The 20,621-nt window shown below is 46.1% G+C and overlaps 1 protein-coding gene across 6 annotated transcripts; it reads left to right on the plus strand.

Annotated features, from left to right (window-relative positions):
* Positions 1-260: 260 nt before the first annotated feature.
* On the plus strand, positions 261-12,808 carry NR2F2 (nuclear receptor subfamily 2 group F member 2). 6 transcript variants are annotated; one of them, XM_030456763.1, is made up of 4 exons: positions 5,160-5,706; positions 6,077-6,578; positions 8,410-8,958; positions 12,254-12,808. In XM_030456763.1, exons 1-4 carry the CDS (start codon positions 5,644-5,646, stop codon positions 12,526-12,528), a joined length of 1,389 nt encoding a protein of 462 aa, XP_030312623.1. In that variant the 5' UTR covers positions 5,160-5,643; the 3' UTR covers positions 12,529-12,808. The 6 variants fall into 6 exon arrangements, with proteins under 6 accessions (XP_008500201.1, XP_030312626.1, XP_030312627.1 ...); XM_030456764.1 differs by having other exon boundaries at positions 5,161-5,706; positions 8,431-8,958; positions 12,254-12,543; XM_008501979.2 differs by lacking the exons at positions 5,160-5,706; positions 6,077-6,578 and adding an exon at positions 261-333 and having other exon boundaries at positions 8,431-8,958; positions 12,254-12,543.
* The last annotated feature ends 7,813 nt before the right edge of the window (positions 12,809-20,621 follow it).

Genomic DNA, 20,621 nt, shown 5'->3' on the forward strand with positions numbered 1-20,621 from the left:
TTTCCTCTCTCCCCAGGCTGATCGCTAATAATACATCGAAAGCACTTCCCTTTAGGTTGTGGGAAATCTATTCCCTTCACCTTGCCTCTTTTTTTTTTTTTTTTTCCCTGAAGGCTGTAACTTTTTTTTTTTTTAATCAGTTTGCACAATCGCTTAGATAAACACCAAGAAGGAGACTTCTCTTTAATTACCCAACGCACATCTTTCTGGGGGGCAAACAGCGGTCTGATTTTTTTTTGTTTGTTTGTTTGTTTCACCTGCCAAACTAAAGGAGAGGTAGAAAAAGGAAGATGCAAGCGATTTGGGACCTTGAACAAGGCAAATATGGTTTTGGTATGTTTACTTATAGTTTTTTTCCTTCTTCTTTGGCACTTTTTTCGGGCAATGTGTTGTGATTCTTGTGTTTCTCTTTTAAGGAAAACAAAAAATCCAAAAAAGCAAATGTTAGCTAACGTACGTCTTAAACGATCGTTTCTAAGGTTACGTGGGTTGCTCTAAGGAGGGGAAGAGGGGAGGGGGGGAGACCCAAGTATGTGTAATTGCAGCACCATCAGTTAGCACGTCCTTTAGCTAAATAAAGCAAGCAGCAAACAAACAAACAAGCGACCAAACCAAACGACCGGAACCGCTTTCCAGGTCCGAGGCGAGGCAGAGCGCCTCAAAGTCATTTCCAAAGCAGGTTCCAGGAGGCAGAACCCGGTCGCAGCCTCCCCTGCCTGGGCTCAGGCTGTTGGAGGGGGGTTGGGGGGGGAGCAGCGGACTGACCTGCTCGGGAGGGTGGGGAGGGGAGGACAAGTCTCTTAACTTAAGTGATAGGTATTAAAGTGCACGGAATTGTGTCGCCGTGTGCAGCTGGCAGCGTTTATTTGGGAGGGGAAGGAAAAAAAAAAAAAAAAAAACAAGAAATAAAAAAAACAACAGGTCGGTGGTGAAGGTACAGTGCCGAGATCCCCTCTCCCCCTCCGGTCCCTTCTCCGGCTAAGCAAGTACAATGGAAAGAAGCTGGAATATACTCACCATCCGAAGGTGTGGTTGGCAGTTCGGCTGAGGCTTTAAAGCAATTATTTATCCTTTTTTTTTTTTTAATATTTTTCCAAAAGACGTAGATCAGACTTTATGCAGCAAAAAATGTTTTGCTCCGACAACAGCATGCGAGGTACGGCTCCTCGTTTTAAAAAAAAAAAAAAAAAAAATCACAAAACAGGACCCTTCCTCCCCCCCCCCCATCCCTTACCACTATCCCTTAAAAATACCTATTCGGTAGAGCGCTCGCAGAAACCCTGATGCAGAAATCTTATAGTCCGGTCTAGGAGTGCCCAAGCCAATTAATTTTAAATCCTTAGGAATTAATCAGATTAAAATGTACAGAAGTTTCATTCTCGCATGCATACGTGAGCCAAAAGTCGTTTCCCTTTAAGAGATCCTTTTCTTTTAAAGTTGAATTTTAGGCAGATAAGAGGCTTACACTAGGGGGCAGCCAGATACTGTACTTGCTCCAATCTTCAGCAATTTTTTTTCCTCTCTCACAGCATATGCTCTGATTTAGCACTGTAAATTTTTCAGAGGACCCAACTCTGACAGCCCCTGGTGATTTTCAAAGTACCACAAGCCAGTGGTTAAAAATTGCATTGACTTGGAAGTTCAGAGGCACACAATAGGAGCCACTTTCCCTATTCATGGAACTTCAGTGTGGTGGAAGAGAAAAACACACACATACTACATTGAGGGAGAAGAGGAATTCATTGAATTCTGTTAGACGTAACTGCTTTCCACTGAGTTCAGAGCGAAACTCGGTATTTGTTCGATGCTGTATTCATATTGCGATTTAATCTAGAAAGAATTAGAGGACTGTTAGGCAGCTTTCTGCCAGGAAAGCAGCTTCCCCCTCCTTTCTCTTCTTTTTTAAAACCTAAAGATTTACACCGGCTGTATCCCCAACTCTATTTTAGCAAAATAAATCCTTCCACTCCCTCTCATTAAAATAAATTTACATCTGCAGTAAAATGGCAGGAGGGATGCGTTTGTTTATTTGAAAAAAACAATATGGTCTTACTTTTAAAACAGAGCGTTTCTATTGTCATTAGGCTCCGAGAAGGACAGTTAAGAATCTCCCTTTTCTTCGCGAAGCGCTCGGGTTTCGAGTATTATTAAGCGAAATTAGCTGCAGTTCATTTTTACATTCATCTGTTCTGCCTCAACCCACTCGCAGGGGTGTTTTCAAATAAATAGCAAAGCATCTAATGGTGCTAATAGATTGTTATATTGCTGCATCCCTCGAAGAGCAAATAGTTAATCTGGGGCATTCTTCATTAATGCTTGAGCAATCAGCGTATACAGCGGCTTTTAAGCGTATATCAATGGCTTTTCATTTTTACGATCATACGTTCAAACTATTAATATTGTACGTCCTGTTAAAACCGCTTTCTCTTCTGATTTCTGCGTTTGTTAAGACAGCGATAATGTTTTTTCATATGGTGAATTAAGCCTGTTTACTTTGTCAGATTCGAGACAGGAAAGGTTGGTGTTGGGTTGGTTGTTGTGGGGTTTTTTCCTCAGGAAATTCAACATCAGCAACAATCTGTGTCTGTTTCTGTATTTTGAACCCCCACCTTCTCCCAGCCTCCCCGAAAGGTGACCTTCTGGACTCTGGGTAATTTGGAAATCATAAAGCGGTTCCCCACATTTTAACGCGGAAAGATTCCTTTCCCCCTTTCTGGCTTTCCAGTCCCTCCAGGTCCCTGTTTCGGAGAAAGGTTAATTTTGCTCCTTCAGGATCAATGGGAATGCTGTAGCCTTGCCTTTGAAATTGAGCCGCAGCCCATCGTCTTTCGTGGGGTCGGAATACACCCGGTTTCTTAGCAGGACATGGTCAAGTCGAGGCGCTTTTCACAACTTTCCAATCATCTCAGCACCTGCGGCTTTAGCCACATATATTATTTCTGCTGCAGAAGGGGGTGTGAGTGTGGCAACATGAAAAAGTGTGTGTGTGAGGAGGTGAGGGGCAATTAATCCTTTAGAGAGTTGTGCACAGGTCTGTGTCCCCATGTCCGTGCTTGGTAACAGGCTCAAATGTGAGCGTACATACACAAGTGTGTCCGCAGTGGAGAAATTGTTCGGCCGGGTATTTATTTGTCTGTTTTAACGTGTTTTCTGTTTTATCTCTCCGTCTCTTCATCTCTTCGAGTGTCTTTTTGGTCATTTTAACTAGGAGATGAAGTCGAAGTCCCCGTTCCCCTATCCGGTAGCTGTATTCAGCGGGAAACAAACAACTGTCCCCGCGCTGTTAGATCGGTTACCTATGTAATGCTGCTCCTACTGTAGCACAGAGGTTGTGTTACCGTCAGGGTACGTGTGAACCCAAAAAGAAAAAAAAGGGGGGGGAAAAACCCCAAAAAACAGACCCAAAAGAAAGTTAAGGTTGCGGGGTTAAGAAGAGCTGCGCTATAGCCATGCCAAGGAGGCTGCGAGGGAACAGGCACGGGTGTCACACACCGAGCTCTCGGGGCGGGTTTTTCCCTCCGTCGTGCGAAGGGGTGGATGGTGCCTGGCGTGAAGCCGCGGTGCTCTCGGCCAGCCCGGCGGTGGGGAGCAGAGGTCGTAAGGAGCAGCCCGTGCCCCGTTTCCGCGCCTGGGCCGGTCATGTACGGGCGGCCGATCCGGCAGCTCCGGGACGCTCAGCTCCCCGCGGCTCGGCGGGCAGCCGGGACACGGAGCTGCCGGGGCGAGTGCAGGTGCCGCCGTCCTCACACACCCCGCGCTCCTCCGGCCTCCCCACCGGCCCCGTGTCCCGCCGGTCAGCCCGCAGCGAGGCTGAGGTGGCTGAGGGCAGTGCAACCCCCGGCGGGGGGGAGCCGCGTACCTGCGCAGCCCTACCTACCCCTGACGCTGAACCGGCGGCAGCTCCCCTCCCCAACCCCCCACAGGAGGCAGCAGGGCTCGGTTTGCTTTTATTCAGTGGAGTTTCACCCCATTTCAGCGTCAATTTTCTGATTTTCACCCGCCGACAGACAGCCCTCCCCCCCCCGCCCTACCCCCTCACCCTCACGACCTCCGGAGACCGTGCCCCAGGTGAGGCAGCGGTGCTCCCGCTCCGGGCTTGCCTTAACCCCTCGCCCCGAACGGCGGGGAGGAAGGAGGGGAGAGGAAGGCGGGAGGGAGGGGGGAAGTGGCGGTGGTGGTGGGGAGGGAGGTGAGGACATGAGGGGAAGCGGGGCGAGGAGTAAGAGCGAGAGGAGCGCGGAGCGGCGTGCGCTGAGGGACGCCCCGGCCCCCATGGTGGCGGTGGCGGTGGTGGCGGCAGCGGGGCGGCGCCTGGCTCTAGGACCGCGCGGGCGGCGGCGGCCATGGCAGGCCGCGCGCAAGGGCCGGGGCGGCCCAATGAGGGCCGAGGGGCGGGGCGCGAGCTTTTGACCAGTCAAACGCCGGTCGGGTTGCCCTTATAAGGCGCGCGGTCGCCATGGCAACGTGCGCTAAGTTGCAGCAGTCGTGTCAAAGTTCACTCTCCCGCCAGCGGGGCGAGCGGCCGGCGGGGAGCGCGCTCGCCACTCGGCCCACACGCCGCCCGCCCGCCCCGCCCCGCCCCTCCCCTCACCGCCGCCGAGGGGGGGGGAGCCCCCGCTTTTCTCTTTTTTTTTTTAATTTTTTTTTTTTCTTTTGGGGGGGGGGAGGGAAGGGCTGGCGCTCTCCCCCCCCTACCCCTCCTTCTCTCCCCGTGGTGATTTTCTCTCTTCTCCCCCCCCCCCTCCTCTTTTCTCTTCCCCGCCCGGCTGAGGAGCGATGCTGCGCGCTGGGTTATGATCCTTCCCTCTCTCCCTCCTCCTCCTCCTCTTTTCCTCCTCCTCCTCCTCCTCCTCCCGCTCCCCTCTTTTATCATCCTGGCTGGCTGGGCGCTGCGCTGGCGAGTTGACTCCTTCCCTCCCCCCCGCCCCGCGGCCCCCCTCCCCCCGCCCGCGCCGTGAGCACCGGCGGCGCGGAGGCGAGAGCCCACTTGCGAGGCGGCAGAAGCAGCATAAGGCAGCGCGGCGGCGGCGGCGAAGCGGCGGGAGCGGGAGGAGCGGCGGCGGCGGCGGCAGCGGCGGCGGCAGCAGCGGCAGCAGCAGCAGCAGCACCCGAGCGGCGGCGGGAGCGGCGGCGGCGGCGGGGACACGGCGCGGCGGGAGCGGCGAAGCGGCTGAGCCGGGGCAGAGCGCAGCGCGGCGGAGAGGAGGAACAAATAAACAATCATAATAATAACAATAATTAATAATAATAACAATAATAATAATAAAAAAGCCAGAGAAGGAGGAGGAAAAAATACCAAACAGCCAGCCCCCCCACCCCCGAGCCAAAAAGAGGGAGAAAGAGAGAGAAAGAGAGCAGCGCCCGGGCGGAGCGGCGGAGAGGAAGAATTAAAGCGAGCGAAGGAGGGAGGAGAGACAGAGCAGAGAGAGAGAGAGGAGGAAAGAGGAGGAAAAAAAAAAAAAAAAGCCCACAAAAACAAAGCGATCGCAGTTGATGTTGCTGCTGCAAGCTGGACTTCCAAAAACTACGGCGAGACCGTCCGCTCTCCGCGCCGAGAAAAGTCTCCTCAGCTGTGCGTGTTTTTTTCCGCTGTGTGTGTAATCTTTAACCTTTTATTCATTCTTATTTTGATGGCTTTCCTGAATGGCTGACTGCGAGCTTCCCTGGACCTGGCCCCCAGACACCCGCCTCTCCTCCTTCAACTACTCTGCTGCAGATCAGCTCTAAGAGAGAGAGAGGGAGATCTTTGAAGAGATTTTTTTTTTTTTCCTCCTCTCTCTCTCTCTCTCTCCCCCTCTCTCCCCCACCCCCACCACCCCTTTACTTTGCTCTCCTGGAGCCCAGACAATCGACTCGCAACTCGCCCCCCCGCACACACACCTCCATCGCCCCGTGCTTCTGCACCTTCGCCGGTACCGGGAGATCCCCCCCCAACCCGACCCTCCTAAAAAAAAAAAAAAAAAAAAAAAAAAAGGAAAGGAAAAAAAAAGGCAAAACAACAAAAGAGAGAGGGGGGAAGAGAGAGAGAGAGGGGAGGAAAAAAAAAAAAAAAAAAAAAAGACTGCCGCAAAGCTGATCTGAAAAGCAAAGCAAACAAACTTTGAAAATAAAGGGGGAACAGGAAGTTTGGCAACGGTGTCCAATAGATATGGCAATGGTAGTCGGTGCGTGGCGAGACCCCCAGGACGATGTGCCCGGAGCTCAGGGAACGCAGCCTTCGCAAGCCCCGCCGGTGCAGGGACCTCCGGCCGGGGCCCCGCACACCCCACAGACCCCGGGGCCCGGGGGCCCTCCCAGTACGCCAGCTCAGACCAACCCGCCAAGCCAGCAGAACCAAGGAGACAAACAGCAACAGCAGCAGCACATTGAATGTGTGGTTTGTGGGGACAAGTCTAGTGGCAAACATTATGGCCAGTTTACCTGCGAGGGTTGCAAGAGTTTCTTCAAGCGGAGTGTAAGGAGGAATCTCAGCTACACTTGTCGTGCCAACAGGAACTGTCCCATTGACCAGCACCACCGCAATCAGTGTCAGTACTGCCGCCTCAAAAAATGCCTCAAAGTTGGCATGAGACGGGAAGGTATTGGGATTTCATTTGTTTTGCAATTTTTTTCACTCGCTGCGTTTTGGGTCTTGGTTTGGTTTTTTGTTTGTTTTTGTGGGTTTTTTTAAATACTATTTTTATTATTTTAACTTCCCCCAAAACCCAACCAGAACCTTTCCTTTCCCCCCCTCCCTCCCACCCCCCAAATAAACAGGCAGAAACTTTCTCGTAATGAAAGAAAGAGGTGTTGGAGAGGGTGGGCAGGGGCTCTTGCATGCTTTCTCCTGCACTCGTAATTGATTTGTGTTTGTTTTGATTTTGCTGATGGAGGTTTATTGGAAGTGGATTTTTAGTTTCACGCTGCTTAGGAGCCAGATGATTATTCTGACGTGTGGTTACTTTTTCCTTCATGTTCCCTCCTGCATGCTCAGCGTTACCCCCCGTCCCCCGAGCACCTCTGTATGTGTGTGTGTGTGTGTGTGTCTTTCTCTGCGTGTGTGTACACACACGGAGCCTCACGAGATGCACACACACACATATATATATCCCCCAGCACCCTGCCTTAGATTGCAATTTTACACAGGCGGTTCAAATTACTATTACAATGGGACTCACCCTACCGAGGCTCTACAGCACTCCACTGTGGATTCCCAGCCGGATTTTTTCTCCTTTTAAAAATATATATATATACATATACACACATATATCCAGGCATGTGTGTGTGTTTGTGTGTATATATAAATATATATACATATATATTTCCGTGTGCTTGCCTTTGCCGATTGTTATTATCTCACTTTTCTCTTCTTCCTCTTGTTTTCTTCTCCCTCCGGGAGAGGCGAAGAGGAGGGGGAGAGCAGAAGGGACGGATGGGGGGGAAGGAGCAGCCCAGAAGTAAAGTGTGGGGTGCTCGGGTCTCAGCAAGTCGAGTCTTTGTGATATAAAATTAGACGAGAAATGTGAGCCTGCAGTTTTCCAGTGCGTGCTCTGTGTCTGGACGCTGCTATATGTAGGTTAAGGGTTAGGGGGCTTGGGACTTGCTGGGCTTCTCTCTTTGTGTTTCTGCAAGAGTAGCTAACCTTGTAGTTTGTGCGATAACAAATATAAATCAAGCACATTTTTAGGCGTTCTCCCTTCTCGCCGTCTCTCAGCCTCTGAGCCCTTTTTCTCGCTCCTTTTTCTCTTGCTGTCACCGTGTAAATTTATTAACAAAATGAAAGGCCCACTTTCCATGGGCAGCTGAGGAAGGTGCCTTTGGATAATGTCCCCAGCCAGCCTCGCTGGGGGACTTGCCGGGGATGTCGTGGGGTGATCTTGCTTCCTTTGATATTTTTTATGAGGGGGGTGTTGGAGGGGATATAATACCAGCAGCAACAATATAATCAGTGGGTGAGAAAAGCGTGTGGGACCAGCGCCGGGGATTTTGAACTGAAGTGTTTCTTTCCTCTCCCCACCCTTCCCTTCTCCATCTCTCCATCCCGCTCCCCCCCAGCCTCAAATCAATAAGCAGTTTTAGGTGTAATGAAGAAAAATACCCCAGGCACACAAAGACGTATCCTGCATCTCTTGAAGGAGGGGGTGGTGGTGGGGAAATAACTGAATAGTGGTGTGTTTGGGGAAGTGAGGATCTCGGTCTCCTGCAGGCAGTCCTGGCCGAGCGGACAGCATTGCTCAGCTTTTATTGTTGCTTTGACTTGACCCGGGAACTGTGAAGCCTTAAAAAGGGGGTAGGGGCTGAACTCTGGCTGGAAAAAAATGCCTGTTCCCCCTTAAGCTGACTCGGTACAGTGTCACACAAGCACGCACAAGCACACAAAGCAGGCTGTATTTGAACCGATGGTCGCAATTCAGATATTAATAGCTGTAGTTTCTTCTTTATTTACTGCAGCGGTCCAGAGGGGCAGAATGCCACCCACACAGCCAACTCATGGTCAGTTCGCCTTGACAAACGGGGACCCTCTCAACTGCCATTCCTACCTATCCGGATATATCTCCCTTCTTCTGAGAGCAGAGCCCTACCCCACCTCCCGCTTTGGCAGTCAGTGCATGCAACCCAACAACATCATGGGCATCGAGAACATTTGTGAACTGGCAGCTAGGATGCTCTTCAGTGCGGTGGAGTGGGCCAGGAATATCCCCTTCTTCCCAGACCTCCAGATCACAGACCAGGTGGCCCTCCTGAGGCTGACCTGGAGCGAGTTATTTGTCCTCAACGCTGCCCAGTGCTCCATGCCCCTCCACGTAGCTCCGCTCCTGGCAGCTGCTGGCCTCCACGCTTCGCCAATGTCTGCTGACCGAGTGGTCGCCTTTATGGACCACATACGAATCTTCCAAGAGCAAGTAGAAAAACTGAAAGCATTGCATGTCGACTCTGCAGAATATAGCTGTTTAAAGGCCATAGTCCTCTTCACCTCAGGTAGGCAGCGTTTCTTTGCTCTTCCTTTTTTTTTCCTTCCCCCTCGGCCTCCCCTCCTGAGAACTGTTTGCTCTTGCAAAGTGTTATTGCCTGCACCCCATCACCGCTCTCTGCCCACTCCCTCCCTGAGAACCAGCGAGGTCTCTTTTCCTTTTAGGAAACAGTGCCCTGTCGTTTCCCCTTCAGGGCCTGGGTTCTGAGCATCCCATCTTTGAGGGAGTGCAAAATTTAAAAAAAATTAAAAAAAATTAATTAAACAAAACCACACACAAAAATGAAGACCACCAAAACACACCCTAACCTTACTTGAATAATGCTGGGGATGGGAGAAGAGGGGGCTCAGGGAGAGGCACACATTTGCCATGAGAGAATGCACTTTTCCCATTGAAAATAATATTTTATTTAACATTATAACTCTGGGTTGTTGCATTTAATGACACGCATCCAAACAGCAGCAAAATCTGTTTGATGCTGTTAAATACAAGTCCTATCTGTGAAACCACTTTAAAAAGAGGATCATTTTATGGGCAGTCAGGAAGGGAAAGAAAAGCCCTGCAGGATTAAAAAATTGAATTAAACAAAAAACAAAAAACAAAACAATGTTAAATGCGCAAAGCTGAGTTTAAAATATGTTCCCTGCCATCCCATAAAATAAAATAAATCAACTTTCCAAAGAGCTGTCTCTGATTTAAACAGAATGTGGCAGTGAGCAGTTCTGTGTCATTTAAGCTAAGGGGAAAAGTTTGCATTTGTACCCAGCAGGAACTGCATAGTCCAAAGCGAGTAGCGGGTGCGAAAAGATCATTACCATAAGTAGACAGGGCTAGTGAGAAAAAGTAAGAGGAAAGTGAATCTGCCGCTCCGCAGTGTAATTCCGGGGTGGCACAGCCATGCCTCTCCCAAGGAAAAGACCTCGAGGTGTTTCTTAGATAATCAAAGTGAGGGGAAGGGGGGGGTGTGGGGGAATATGTGTCAACTTTTGCTGCCTAGAAATAGTGCATGAGTTATAAAGCAATAATTGAGTGCGTTGTGAAATCTAATTAGCTTGCACTAGAGTTTAACCTGGGTGAGTAATAAACCTGATATTAACTCTGGAGGCTAAATTTTTTTTTTCCTTTTTTTTTTTTTTTTTTTTTTTTTTGTGAGGGAGCAAAAAAAAAAAAAATCTGCTCACTAATTTGTGCAATATGTTATCTCAGATTGCTAACTTTAAGGTTCCATCAGCAACCCAAAGTGCTGGAACCTTAGAAGTTTAGGGATTAAGTTTAAAAATACATATATGTCTTCTGTAACTCATTTGAAAGCTTGGGAAAGTGGCCACGCGATAAACATATGAATGGAAGCAGGACCTGTAAAATAATTACTCATCGGAGTTTTTTAAAGCCTGATATCAGGAAACAGGAAAAAAATGTAGTTTATGTGGGAAAAGAAGGGCTCACAATCCATTCCTTGTTGTGTTAAAGGGGGTCTGGGGAACGAAGTCATTTTCTGGACTTTGTCCAGGTTCTGGGTCGTGACCTAAACTTCCTTTTATATATTATTGCTTTACACATAAAAAACTTCTCCTTTTTTTTTTTCTTTTTTTTTTTTTCTTTTTTTCCCCTCCCCCCCACTCCAAATTACTCGTGCTAAGGTGATCAATGAGCAGGGCACATCTAGCCACAGGGAGAGAGGGATCCCGCGTGGGAAGTGCTGGATGTGGGGTGCTTATTTTTCTACTGTTTTCTAGGATGCATTTTCCTCTCCCTCACTCATACGCTCAGCAAAGATCCCACACACGCTCACATCCCTTCCCAGCCCCTGGCCAGATCACACCCACACCCAGGAGTTTATTTCCAATCCTGCCTTTTCTCCCAAATCACTTTTTTTTTTTTTTTTTCCTTTTAAAGGGGAAAAAGAAAAAGGGGGGGCCTTCTGAGAAAACAATCGTCCGATCCTGTCGTAACTGTTTAATTTATTACTATTTTCAAAATGTGAGGCCTGGCGTGTAAATTGCCTCCCAACTAGATAAACGTTTCTTGTTATCTGATTCTGGGGAAGATAGTCACATGCAAAAAAAACCCAGGGTGATGCATGCAGCTCCTGCAGCACCCCAATAACACTCCCTGATGGAAAGCAGACACACATAGATGTATATAATGTTTACTGCAGCTTTTTTAAGGGGGGGGGGGGGAAAGAAAAAAAAAAAATCTGGGTTCTAATGACTCGCAGAATATGCATGTGTTAGCCCTGTGCCTAGGAAAGCCACAGGGAGGTCAGGTCACAACCTGTGCTCTTTCAGCACAGACGTCTCTGATTTAAAGGGAACTTATTGTATTTTAGCGTATCAGGAAAAAAAAAAAAAAAAAAAAAAAGAAAAAAAAATGTCCAGACCCTATCAGGGAGTTTTCTTCTTGTAAGGGCCTTTAGGTTTAAAAAGAAGAAGAAGAGGGGAAAAAAAAAAAAAAAAAAAAAAAAAAAAAAGAAGGGGGAGTGAAGGGGGGGAAGAAAGAAAGAGAAAAGAAAAGAGGGGGGAAAAGAAACAGCTCAAATGAACAGAGAGATCACAGTTTGCATGGCTGCCTCTGAATAGGCTAAACTGACAAGATCAGTTTTAAAGGGCCACTTAAATCAGTTTCAAAGACTGAAGAAAAACGCGTTGTCTTCTTTGGGGGAGAATCTGTTGCTGGATCCGGGGCGCCATTATCTTTGGCTGGGCCAGTTTTTTTATTATTATTATTATGATTTCTATCACTATTATTAGTATTCCTTCTCATCACATGGTTAGGCTCTCCCCAATTATTTTCCAAGGCGGGGGGGTGGGGGGAGGAAGATAAATAGTGTCTCCCTTTCCCCCCTTTTGACTCAAGCCTTCCCAACCCCCCCCGCCCCCTAGCATTTCCCCCTAAAAATTCAGATATACGAAATTACGCGTGGCCAGCACCTCCTTGTCAACCCCTCAGGTCTGTCTTGCCATTAGAAATCTTGAGTCTTGGAGATTCTCCATCCTAAAAGAGACCCTCCAGAAGAGAGAGAGAAATACAAACACACAGACGTACACAAGAAAGAGAGAGATTGTTCCTTTTTGGTAAAACCTACTTAAACTCTGGGGGGCGAGGTGATGGCACACGATCGACACTTAACGCTAGCAATAAAAAAGATCAAATTAAAAATTTAAAAAAAAAAAAAACACACACCAAAAAAACTTTTTAATCTGATGATTGTTTCCTTTTTTCTTTTTTTTTCTTTTCTTTTTTTTTTTTTTTCTTTTTTTTTTCCTTTTTTTTTTTTTTTTTTGTCATACACTTTCTTCTAGATGCCTGTGGTCTCTCTGATGTAGCCCATGTTGAAAGTTTACAGGAGAAGTCACAGTGTGCTTTGGAAGAGTATGTTAGGAGCCAGTATCCCAACCAGCCAACACGATTCGGGAAGCTATTACTACGTCTCCCCTCCCTTCGCACTGTCTCCTCTTCTGTCATAGAGCAATTGTTTTTCGTCCGTTTGGTAGGTAAAACCCCCATAGAAACCCTAATCAGGGATATGTTACTGTCTGGCAGCAGTTTTAACTGGCCTTACATGTCCATTCAATAAAATATTCGAGAGAGAAAAAAATAAAATAAAATAAAAAAAAATTAACAATTGAGAAGGGAGATGAAAGAGAGTGAAAGGAAAGCAAATGACATTTGGGTTCTGGTTGTTTCTTAAATTTCCTTCTGCTAAGAGAGGATGTAAAAGGATGTTACAAGTTTGCTAAGAGAAGACAGGAAAAAAATTAATGGACTGTGAATTTAAAAAAGAGACTGTCAAATGAACTTTTACAGAATGCATTAAAAACTCCCGTGTTGTTCAGAGAAAAAAAAAAACAACAACATGCTACTTATCATTTTTTTGTAAAAAATAAAAAAAAAAAAAAGAGAGGAAGAAAAAAGGAAAGAAAGAAAAAGAGAAATAAGAAAAGAAACGATGGTGGGCTTTTTCTTTTTTTCTTTTTTCTTCTTTTTTTCTTTTTTTTGGGGGGGGTAAACTTTTTAAAAAATCTCGCTTAAAGTGCATTTAAAGGAAATTTGGAGAAAATTAGCAGAACGGAAGAAAGTAAGTCTTTTTTTTCCAAATTATTAATTGTCCTATGTGTCTATGTACCTATAGCTGTTCTTTTTTGTATTTTTCTGGTTTCAAACCAGTTTATTCTGTGGTTCTATAATAATTTTTGATATAACCTTGGCTTCTTTAAAAAAAAAAAAAAAAAAAAAAAAACACAAAAAAACTGTGTATCCTTAAAATATATGTTCTGAAAGAATTAAAACTGAGTCCACGAAAGTATCATAGGAAGAAAGGAAAAGAGAAAAAAAACCCCTCAACAACACAATGATGGAAGCGCACTTAAGGTGGTGACCCAAAACCTAGCTTGAAGCTGAGAGAGCTATAATTATATAGACCCGAATGAACCACACACATGTCATATAACTTCCCCCAAATCTAGTTTTTTTGATATTTCGGACAGCAAATGAACTGTGCGGATTTATTCTAAGTAGAAGGAATTTGTGTCCAAGACACACTACGGTTTTGATTTCAAAAACAAACAAACAAGCAAAGTGAACTTTTGTAATTTGAATTGGGTTCCACATAGTTCATCATGAATTGTTATTAAACTCCTCTATCTGTTTGTATATTTGCAAGCCCTTTGTATTATAATAATTGTTGATATTTTCCCTTTTTAAAAAATACCATTGAAATCAGCATGACAAAATAACACTGTTGGCACTTATAGATAACGTGATTGATTCAGTATCTTAGAGTTTACAGTTTTGTGTTTAAAAAAACTGAAGGTTTTTTTTTTTTTTAAGTGCAACATTTCTGTATACTGTAAAAGTTATAATAACTGAACTGTTTGGTCGAGTCTTTGTGTGTTATATTCCAAGGAAAATTGAAAGTATTCAGAAATTAAAATATTATTTGATATCTGAAACTTGTTTGGCTGTCATAAATGTTTTTCAGAAACCACATTACTTCCCTATAGTTTGCAGTCATTTAAGTCCCTAGGCGATTGATTTGTTTACTTGTCACAGTAAGTTTGTAGCAGATGTATTGTAGTGTATTTACCTGTTTAATTCCGGGATGGGGGTGGAGGACATAAGTTCGTGGTTTATCTCTGGTTTTAGGAAGTGCTATGCTGAAATGGTAAACCATCACCCCCATTCATCTAATCCTCTTGTTAATTAAAAATGGATTTTCTGGAAAAAAAAAGGCCCTTATTTTTGTCACACTTAAGTGCCTGCGTAGGAAAGGTATTGTTGTGGAAAAAAAAAAAAAAAAAAGTATTAGAAATCTGGAGATCAGTATCTATTTTATGATCAGAATGGGGCGAAAAATCTTTTGTAAATGTCTGACATATGCGCACAAGATCATTCAAGCAAGGTAATAGCAGTATTGTAAATACAGGTCAGTTGTTTGCAATGAGTTTTCTTTAAGTATGTGTGATTTTTTTATAATACTCCGTAGTTGCCATCTATCGTTGTCATTGAGAGGTCTTCAAATGGAGTGGCTTTAGCTTCTAGCACTGAGGAGTCGGGTTTTAATGTATATATACTTGCAAGTGGATTTTCTTTTTTCTTTTTTTTTTTTACTTTTTATTTTATTTTATTTTATTTTAGACTGTGAAAGCATGACCACAGGTCATCTCTAGATTTTACATATGGGATATATGTCTGTATGTATACTGCATACATACATGTGTAGGCGTACATGCATCTTCCTTGTGTGGCTCCAGGGCCCTCTCTTGCAGTCCTGGCGCAGGCACAGCTCCCACTGATGCGCTGGGGACCTGCCCGGGCAAGGGGCACAGGACCGGACACAGCGTTTTGTGAATTTAGAGCTATCCCGAGCAGGAAAAAAAAAAAAAAAAAAAAAAAAAAAAAGGAAAAAAAAAAATAAAAAAAAGACACCAACAAAGATATCTGAAGGAAGGCAAGATGATGTGGTTTTGCAAGGGGTTGAGATGTTGTTTAGTGTGTGTGTGTGTGTGTGTCATTTTTTTTTCTCTCTCTCCCCCCACCCGCCCTCCTCTTGGTCTTTAGCAGATGCTTTGTATGTGAAGCTTGCAATTTTGTTCTTGTCTGAGGCTTCCCCCTCTCCCTTTTTACCACCCGTAACTACACCATGTTGTGGTTTCACAAAAAGAGAGAGAGGGTGGGAGAGAGATCATTCTGTAAAGTCGATTAAACCCTGATCCTTAGTGTGTTCCAGTTAGACACATCTGTACTGGGGGCTGAGGGGCGTATGACTGTGAATTTGAGCAGAGTTTTACATCTGAATCATGGCTCCTTTTCTATAAATATATAAATATATATAAATATATAAATATACTATTATTGCAGGGGATTGCTGACCTCTAGATTTAGCTTTTTCTATTGCAAGTGCTATCCATGTGAGTGTGTGTGTGTGAAGTTTTTATGCTTACTAAGAACACAGGATCTTGACTTGTTTGTTTTGTGTTAGTTTATTGTAAACAACCATTTGTTGTAAATTGTTATTGGCATTAAATTATAATTTATGATTTTCAAATCCAAAACATTCTCTGCTTTTTATGTTTTAAAGCCTTTAAGCTATCTCTGTATTTATAAGTTTCTTGCAGCGAGCTTTGGTTCACAGAGAATAATAGTAAACAGAAAATGCACCAGGGTTAAACAAAAACACTCACACACGCACGCACACACACAAGCCCCATGAATATATGTTTGGAATGCTCAGAGGAGGATTTGTTTAGGGACTTCAGTTAGTTTTAAGTTTATAGCATTTAAAGAAAGTTTTTCTTTTCATGCTGAGTTAGAACAAAAGATCTATCCAAAGATTGAATTGGACAAAAGAGGAGGGTTGGGATCGAGAAGCTTGTTCTGTGTGGAATTGAGGAGATCCTTTTTTTTTTCTTTTTTTTTTATAGGGGGGGAAAAAGGAAAAGCAAAAAAAAAAAAAAAAAAAAGCTGCTAAACATGGCGACTCTTTCCCTTTAAGTCTCTAATTTATTAATTTTTTTTCCTCCTTGCCGTTCCCCCCCCCTTTCTTTCCAACCCTCCCTTTTATTTTCTTTTTCTTTAATCTGCTCTTAGTTCGCTCTATTCCTTCCCCACCACCCCTGCCACCGGCGCGGGGACTGGCGGGGAAAGAGACCCAAAGGCGACCCGGAACGACAGCGAAAGCTGCAGAGCCGCCCGCGGTGCAAACCACATCTCGGGAAAGGTCTTCTTCAACCCACCCCCTCCCTTCCCTTCCTCCTCCTCCGCTTCCCTCCCCGCCGCCGCTCTCCCAAACCTTTCCCGACCCCGCCGGCAGAGCAGCGGGAGGAGGGGGGGTGGGGGGGGGAGGGGGTTGGAGGAGGGGGGCGGCCGCGCTGTGCGTGCGCGGGGCGCGGAGGGGGCGCGGAGAGGAGGCGTCTCTCCCAAGTTCAGACAAAAGCGGAGGGTTGGGGCGAGAGGAGGTGCTTGGCGGGCGGTGCCAGCCCGCGTGTGGGGCTGGCGGGGCCGGGCCGGGCAGCGCCCGCAGCCCGCGGGGCTCGCCCGTGGGGCCGGGCGCCGGCGGGCCGGGAAAAGGGAAGGGGGGGGGGGGGGGGGGGGGAAGGAAGGAGGAAAGAGGGGAGGGAGATGATGGTGGTTAGTAGTGGTGAGGTGGTGGTGGTCGGTGAGGAGGGGACGCTGGGGGGGTGAAGGGGGCGCGGAACGTTGCGCGACCGCGGGGGCGACGCGTGGGAAAGTCCGCGGCGGGGTCCGATGAGCTCAGCCAACATGGCGCCCCGGCCCTGCTCGCTCCCGCGCCCTGCGGAGCCGGAGTGGAGGGGAGAAGGGTCCAACCTTTATTTCGCCCCCTTTCTCCTCCTCCTCTTCCCTCTCCCCTCCAGCCTCCGCGCAGGGTCCCCGCGGTGGGAAGCGGTCTGGGGGTTGCCGGGCCGGGGAGAGTTGCTGGGCCGGGTGTATCTTCCCCCCGGAAGCCGGGGATCCCATCTGCATGTAAATGACCTGTGGAAGCATCTCCCCCGTGCGATCCGCGGCTCAATGGCCATTGAAGCGGAGTCAGACCTACCCCCGGGGTGTTAGATTTAGGGTTTGCGCCTGCAGAGACAGCGGGATCCTCGAGAAGGTGCCTTGAAAAAAAAAAAAAAAAAAAAAAAAAAAGAAAGAAAACAGCGAGAGAGAGAAAAGAAAAAAGGAAAGAAAGAAAAAGCCAAGGGGAAAAAAAGAGAGTGAGGAAAAAAAACAAACAAAAAAAGGGGGGTGGGTGGGTAATGTTTCGAGGCACTCCGTACCCGCCGCCGCTGATAACGAGCGGGATGTGGAAATGGAGATGGGGGTTTATTTTTTATTTCTTTATTTCTTTTTTTTTTTTTTTTTTTTTTTTTAATTAAAACTTTAGTGGGTCCTGGGGATCGCCGCTCGCTTCGCTTTGCTTTGTAGAAATGGAAAGAGATACACGGAGAAATGCAGGCCTTGTCAGGATTTAATTGAAGGTTGGGGTTTAAAAAACGTGCTTCAGATGATTTTTCCCATTTTCTCAGATTTCAAAGGCTCCCCCGCAGTGCGGCTGCCTAATTAATGGTGAAATTCAACTAAATCTAATTAATGCAGTAATTTTAAAGCAAGTTAGTCCTGGGCGCTGCTTTTGTAATAGGAACCCAGTTTTTAAAAGTTTGCTTAATGTGTTGGTTTAGGGAGCTGGGGAGGAGAGGGTGTAAGAGACAGAGCTGTGGGGTTAGGGTATTTTCCTCTCCCTCCCCCCCCCTTTTTTTTTCCTTTTGTAAAGCAAAGAAATGCAAAATATAAACCCAAACACCCAGCGAAAGGCAAGGAGAGAGGCTGTGTTATCCATCGTATGTGATACGAATATTGAGTGAGAAGCACCAGCGAAAGTGTAAATAACATAGTAGTTAATAGGGACCAATAAAGGTATTCCTGGCCTGTGGGATTTCCAAGTGCCAAGCTGTTTTAGAGAGGATCTTGAATCCTGCGGTAATAAACGGGCAACGGAGACACACAGCGTCTCTTCTTGGGAAATAGAAACCAGATTTCTGCTATTGAACATCTATTGTCATTAAGAGGAGAGGCTTGTGCTCACGAAGTTATAAATCTTATCACCCTTTTGATAACACAGTTGTAATCAGTTAGCATCGCATTCAAACCCAATTGTAAAACTGCCTAATTTAATATGTCATACATGTCATTAAACTTTATTTTTCCACCTTTTTTTTTTTTTCCCCCCTCCCTTTCCCCCCCCCCCGCCCCCCCCCCCCCCCCCCCCCCCTAAGTAAAATGTCAACAGATCTGGCGTGGTAACGTGGAGCGGGGAGAGCTCGGGGTGGCTGAGCGGCTCGGGGGGCGAGCCCGCCTGCTCTGCTGAAAGAGGGTTTGCTGCTTCCCATCTAGGAATCGGAAGCGTTTGTATCATATTAGAAGAAGTTCTGGGGGGGGGATTAAAAAATAATTAAAAAAAAAAAAAAAAGAGGGGGGTTGTGAGAGAAGGGAGAGGAAAATGAAATTCTTCTCTTGCCTTCACAATTGCAATCGCTCAATGAAGTTCTTTGAAAGAAACTTGTCTTATGATTAGCTAAGCAAACACATCTGCTTTCCTAGTTTGGGCTTAGCTAATTATCAAAACAAAGAGGTCGTTTCTTCTTCTACCTTGCTGGAAAGAAGATGTTATTTCAGGAGTCCTGTCCCTCCTCCCCCCCCTCATCCACACACAGCCCCCATCCTAGCCCTTCCCAGCGAAGCACCACGCTCGGTTTATTGGGATTACGGATGGGGAAATGAGTTTGCGCACTTCTCTTCCTAATGTTAAGCTTTATCATTACCTTCCTTGGAACAATATTTTTCCAACCAAATGTCCCTGCGGCAGGGCGGAGGGTGGAGGTGGGGTGGGAAGGGGAAGGGAGGAGGGAGAAGGTGGTTTTGAATTGCGGACCAACTTCGCAGCTATTTGAATCAAGGCTGCACTCGGTTGATTTTAGTTGACAGAGCGTGTGTTGAAGCTGAACTCTATAATTTGCACTTCTGTTCTTTTATTAGAGTTGGACAACGAACTAATGAGCTTTTCCCCAGCACAGTGTCACTTGTATTTATTTTCTTTTGGAAACTTTTAGATAGAAGAAGTGTTCTTGGAAAAGGGCAGAGGTGGGGGGGGAGGAGATTTCGCGAGGTTGTGTTGTTTTGTTTTGTTTATTTATTTATTTACTTATTTATTTTCCTGGAGGTGTGGGTCTTAGGTCTGCGTGTCCCTGTCCCCCGCGAAAGGCGACCCACGAGGTATTAGAGAAGGATAAGCTCCGAGCTAGATGTGAAATCCGAGCGATGCTGTCCTTAGCGTGACTCGGGTGGTGGGAAGATAACGCAGAGGTGAACCTCGCTAGACACCCGGAAAAAAAAACCCACAACCCAAAATAAATATAAAATAAATCACTGCTCCTATGGCGGAGGCTCCGCGGTGCGGAGTGAGGGGCGATGAGGAGCCTTAACCCGAATTTGATCAGATGTCTGCAGGAGCGAATTGCCTTTACAAAAGCAAAAGGTGGCTTTAACCATATACCTGAAAGAGGTTGGAAGGAGGGCTTTTCTTTTTTAAGACAAATTAAAAGATAATATATATAAAAGAGGGGGAGAAAAAGCCTAAAGGAAGGGTTTCCACACACAAAAAGCAGGGCGAAATGTTTGTCACTACGTACCCACCAACGCATGAAACTGCAGACATTGCTCGGAGCCTGCCCTATCCCTGGGAGTCGTGAGATATCTTGAATTTTGATTCCAGTGTGTTTTCTTTGAACTGGGCCTTTCGGTTTATTAAGGCAGGCAAGAGGAACTCAGCAATCCTCTTTGAAACACGCTTGGTTTAACTATTTACACAAGTTTGCCCAGGTCCCTAGAGATTCTCCAGTTGAAGAAGATTGAAATTAGAGTTAAAAGCTGACGGGGGGGAGTGGGGGGAGTAATGGGGTGGAGGGCGAGTGTGAAAAGAGGGTGATGAATCTATTGTAAATGCTCTCCTGTATTCTGATGTGTTGGTGAACGGAACTGAAATATGCGTCGCCTTGTTTGATCCATAGGCACGGATCTGCGTGTGTGCGGATGCATGTCATATACTGCCTCTATGTATACAGGCACACACCTATATAGGCCACGATTAATATTCTGAGAAACACAGGAGAAAAAGCTGTTTTTTAGCGGCCAGAGGGAAAAGCTCACAACTGCCTGTTTCCCAGCAGGCTTTACTCCAAAACTTTGCCTTTTCTTTTGTTTTCTTTATTCTTTTTGCTCCCCCCCCCCCTCTTGTAAATTGCTGTTAACGTGTGTCTTTATGTTCTGTCTATAACTAGGATGTAATCAGGCGCCCCATGTCTCTCTCTAAAAGCATTTAATAAATGTCTATTAAAGCGCTACAAATGTAAGATAAATTTAGTGGCGCTGCTGTCTCCCTGTATCCAAACGGTAATGATGGATTTATCAACAGGGATTCGCCTTCAGCGCAGTGAGAGAGATTTACTCACCAAAATAAGTGGGAAAAGCACCCACCCAAATACAATCATTTATACCGGAAACTGATTTCCTTTACAGCACCACAGATTCGAGGGAACATAGCACATACTGCCTTTTTCCCCATCTCCCTTTTCTTTTTTCTTTTTCCTTTTTTTTTTTTTTTTCCTTTTTTTT

Source organism: Calypte anna, chromosome 10 (assembly GCF_003957555.1).
Source record: "Calypte anna isolate BGI_N300 chromosome 10, bCalAnn1_v1.p, whole genome shotgun sequence".
NCBI lineage: Eukaryota > Metazoa > Chordata > Aves > Apodiformes > Trochilidae > Calypte > Calypte anna.

What these genes read in the sequence shown, in the direction of transcription:
- NR2F2 (XM_030456763.1), top strand. Translation starts at nt 5,644, where the DNA reads ATGGCTGACTGCGAGCTTCCCTGGACCTGGCCCCCAGACACCCGCCTC. An exon ending in GCCTCTCCTCCTTCAACTAC is followed by an intron (nt 5,707 to 6,076) that starts TCTGCTGCAGAT and finishes CCGCAAAGCTGA; the next exon opens with TCTGAAAAGCAAAGCAAACA. An exon ending in AGTTGGCATGAGACGGGAAG is followed by an intron (nt 6,579 to 8,409) that starts GTATTGGGATTT and finishes TAATAGCTGTAG; the next exon opens with TTTCTTCTTTATTTACTGCA.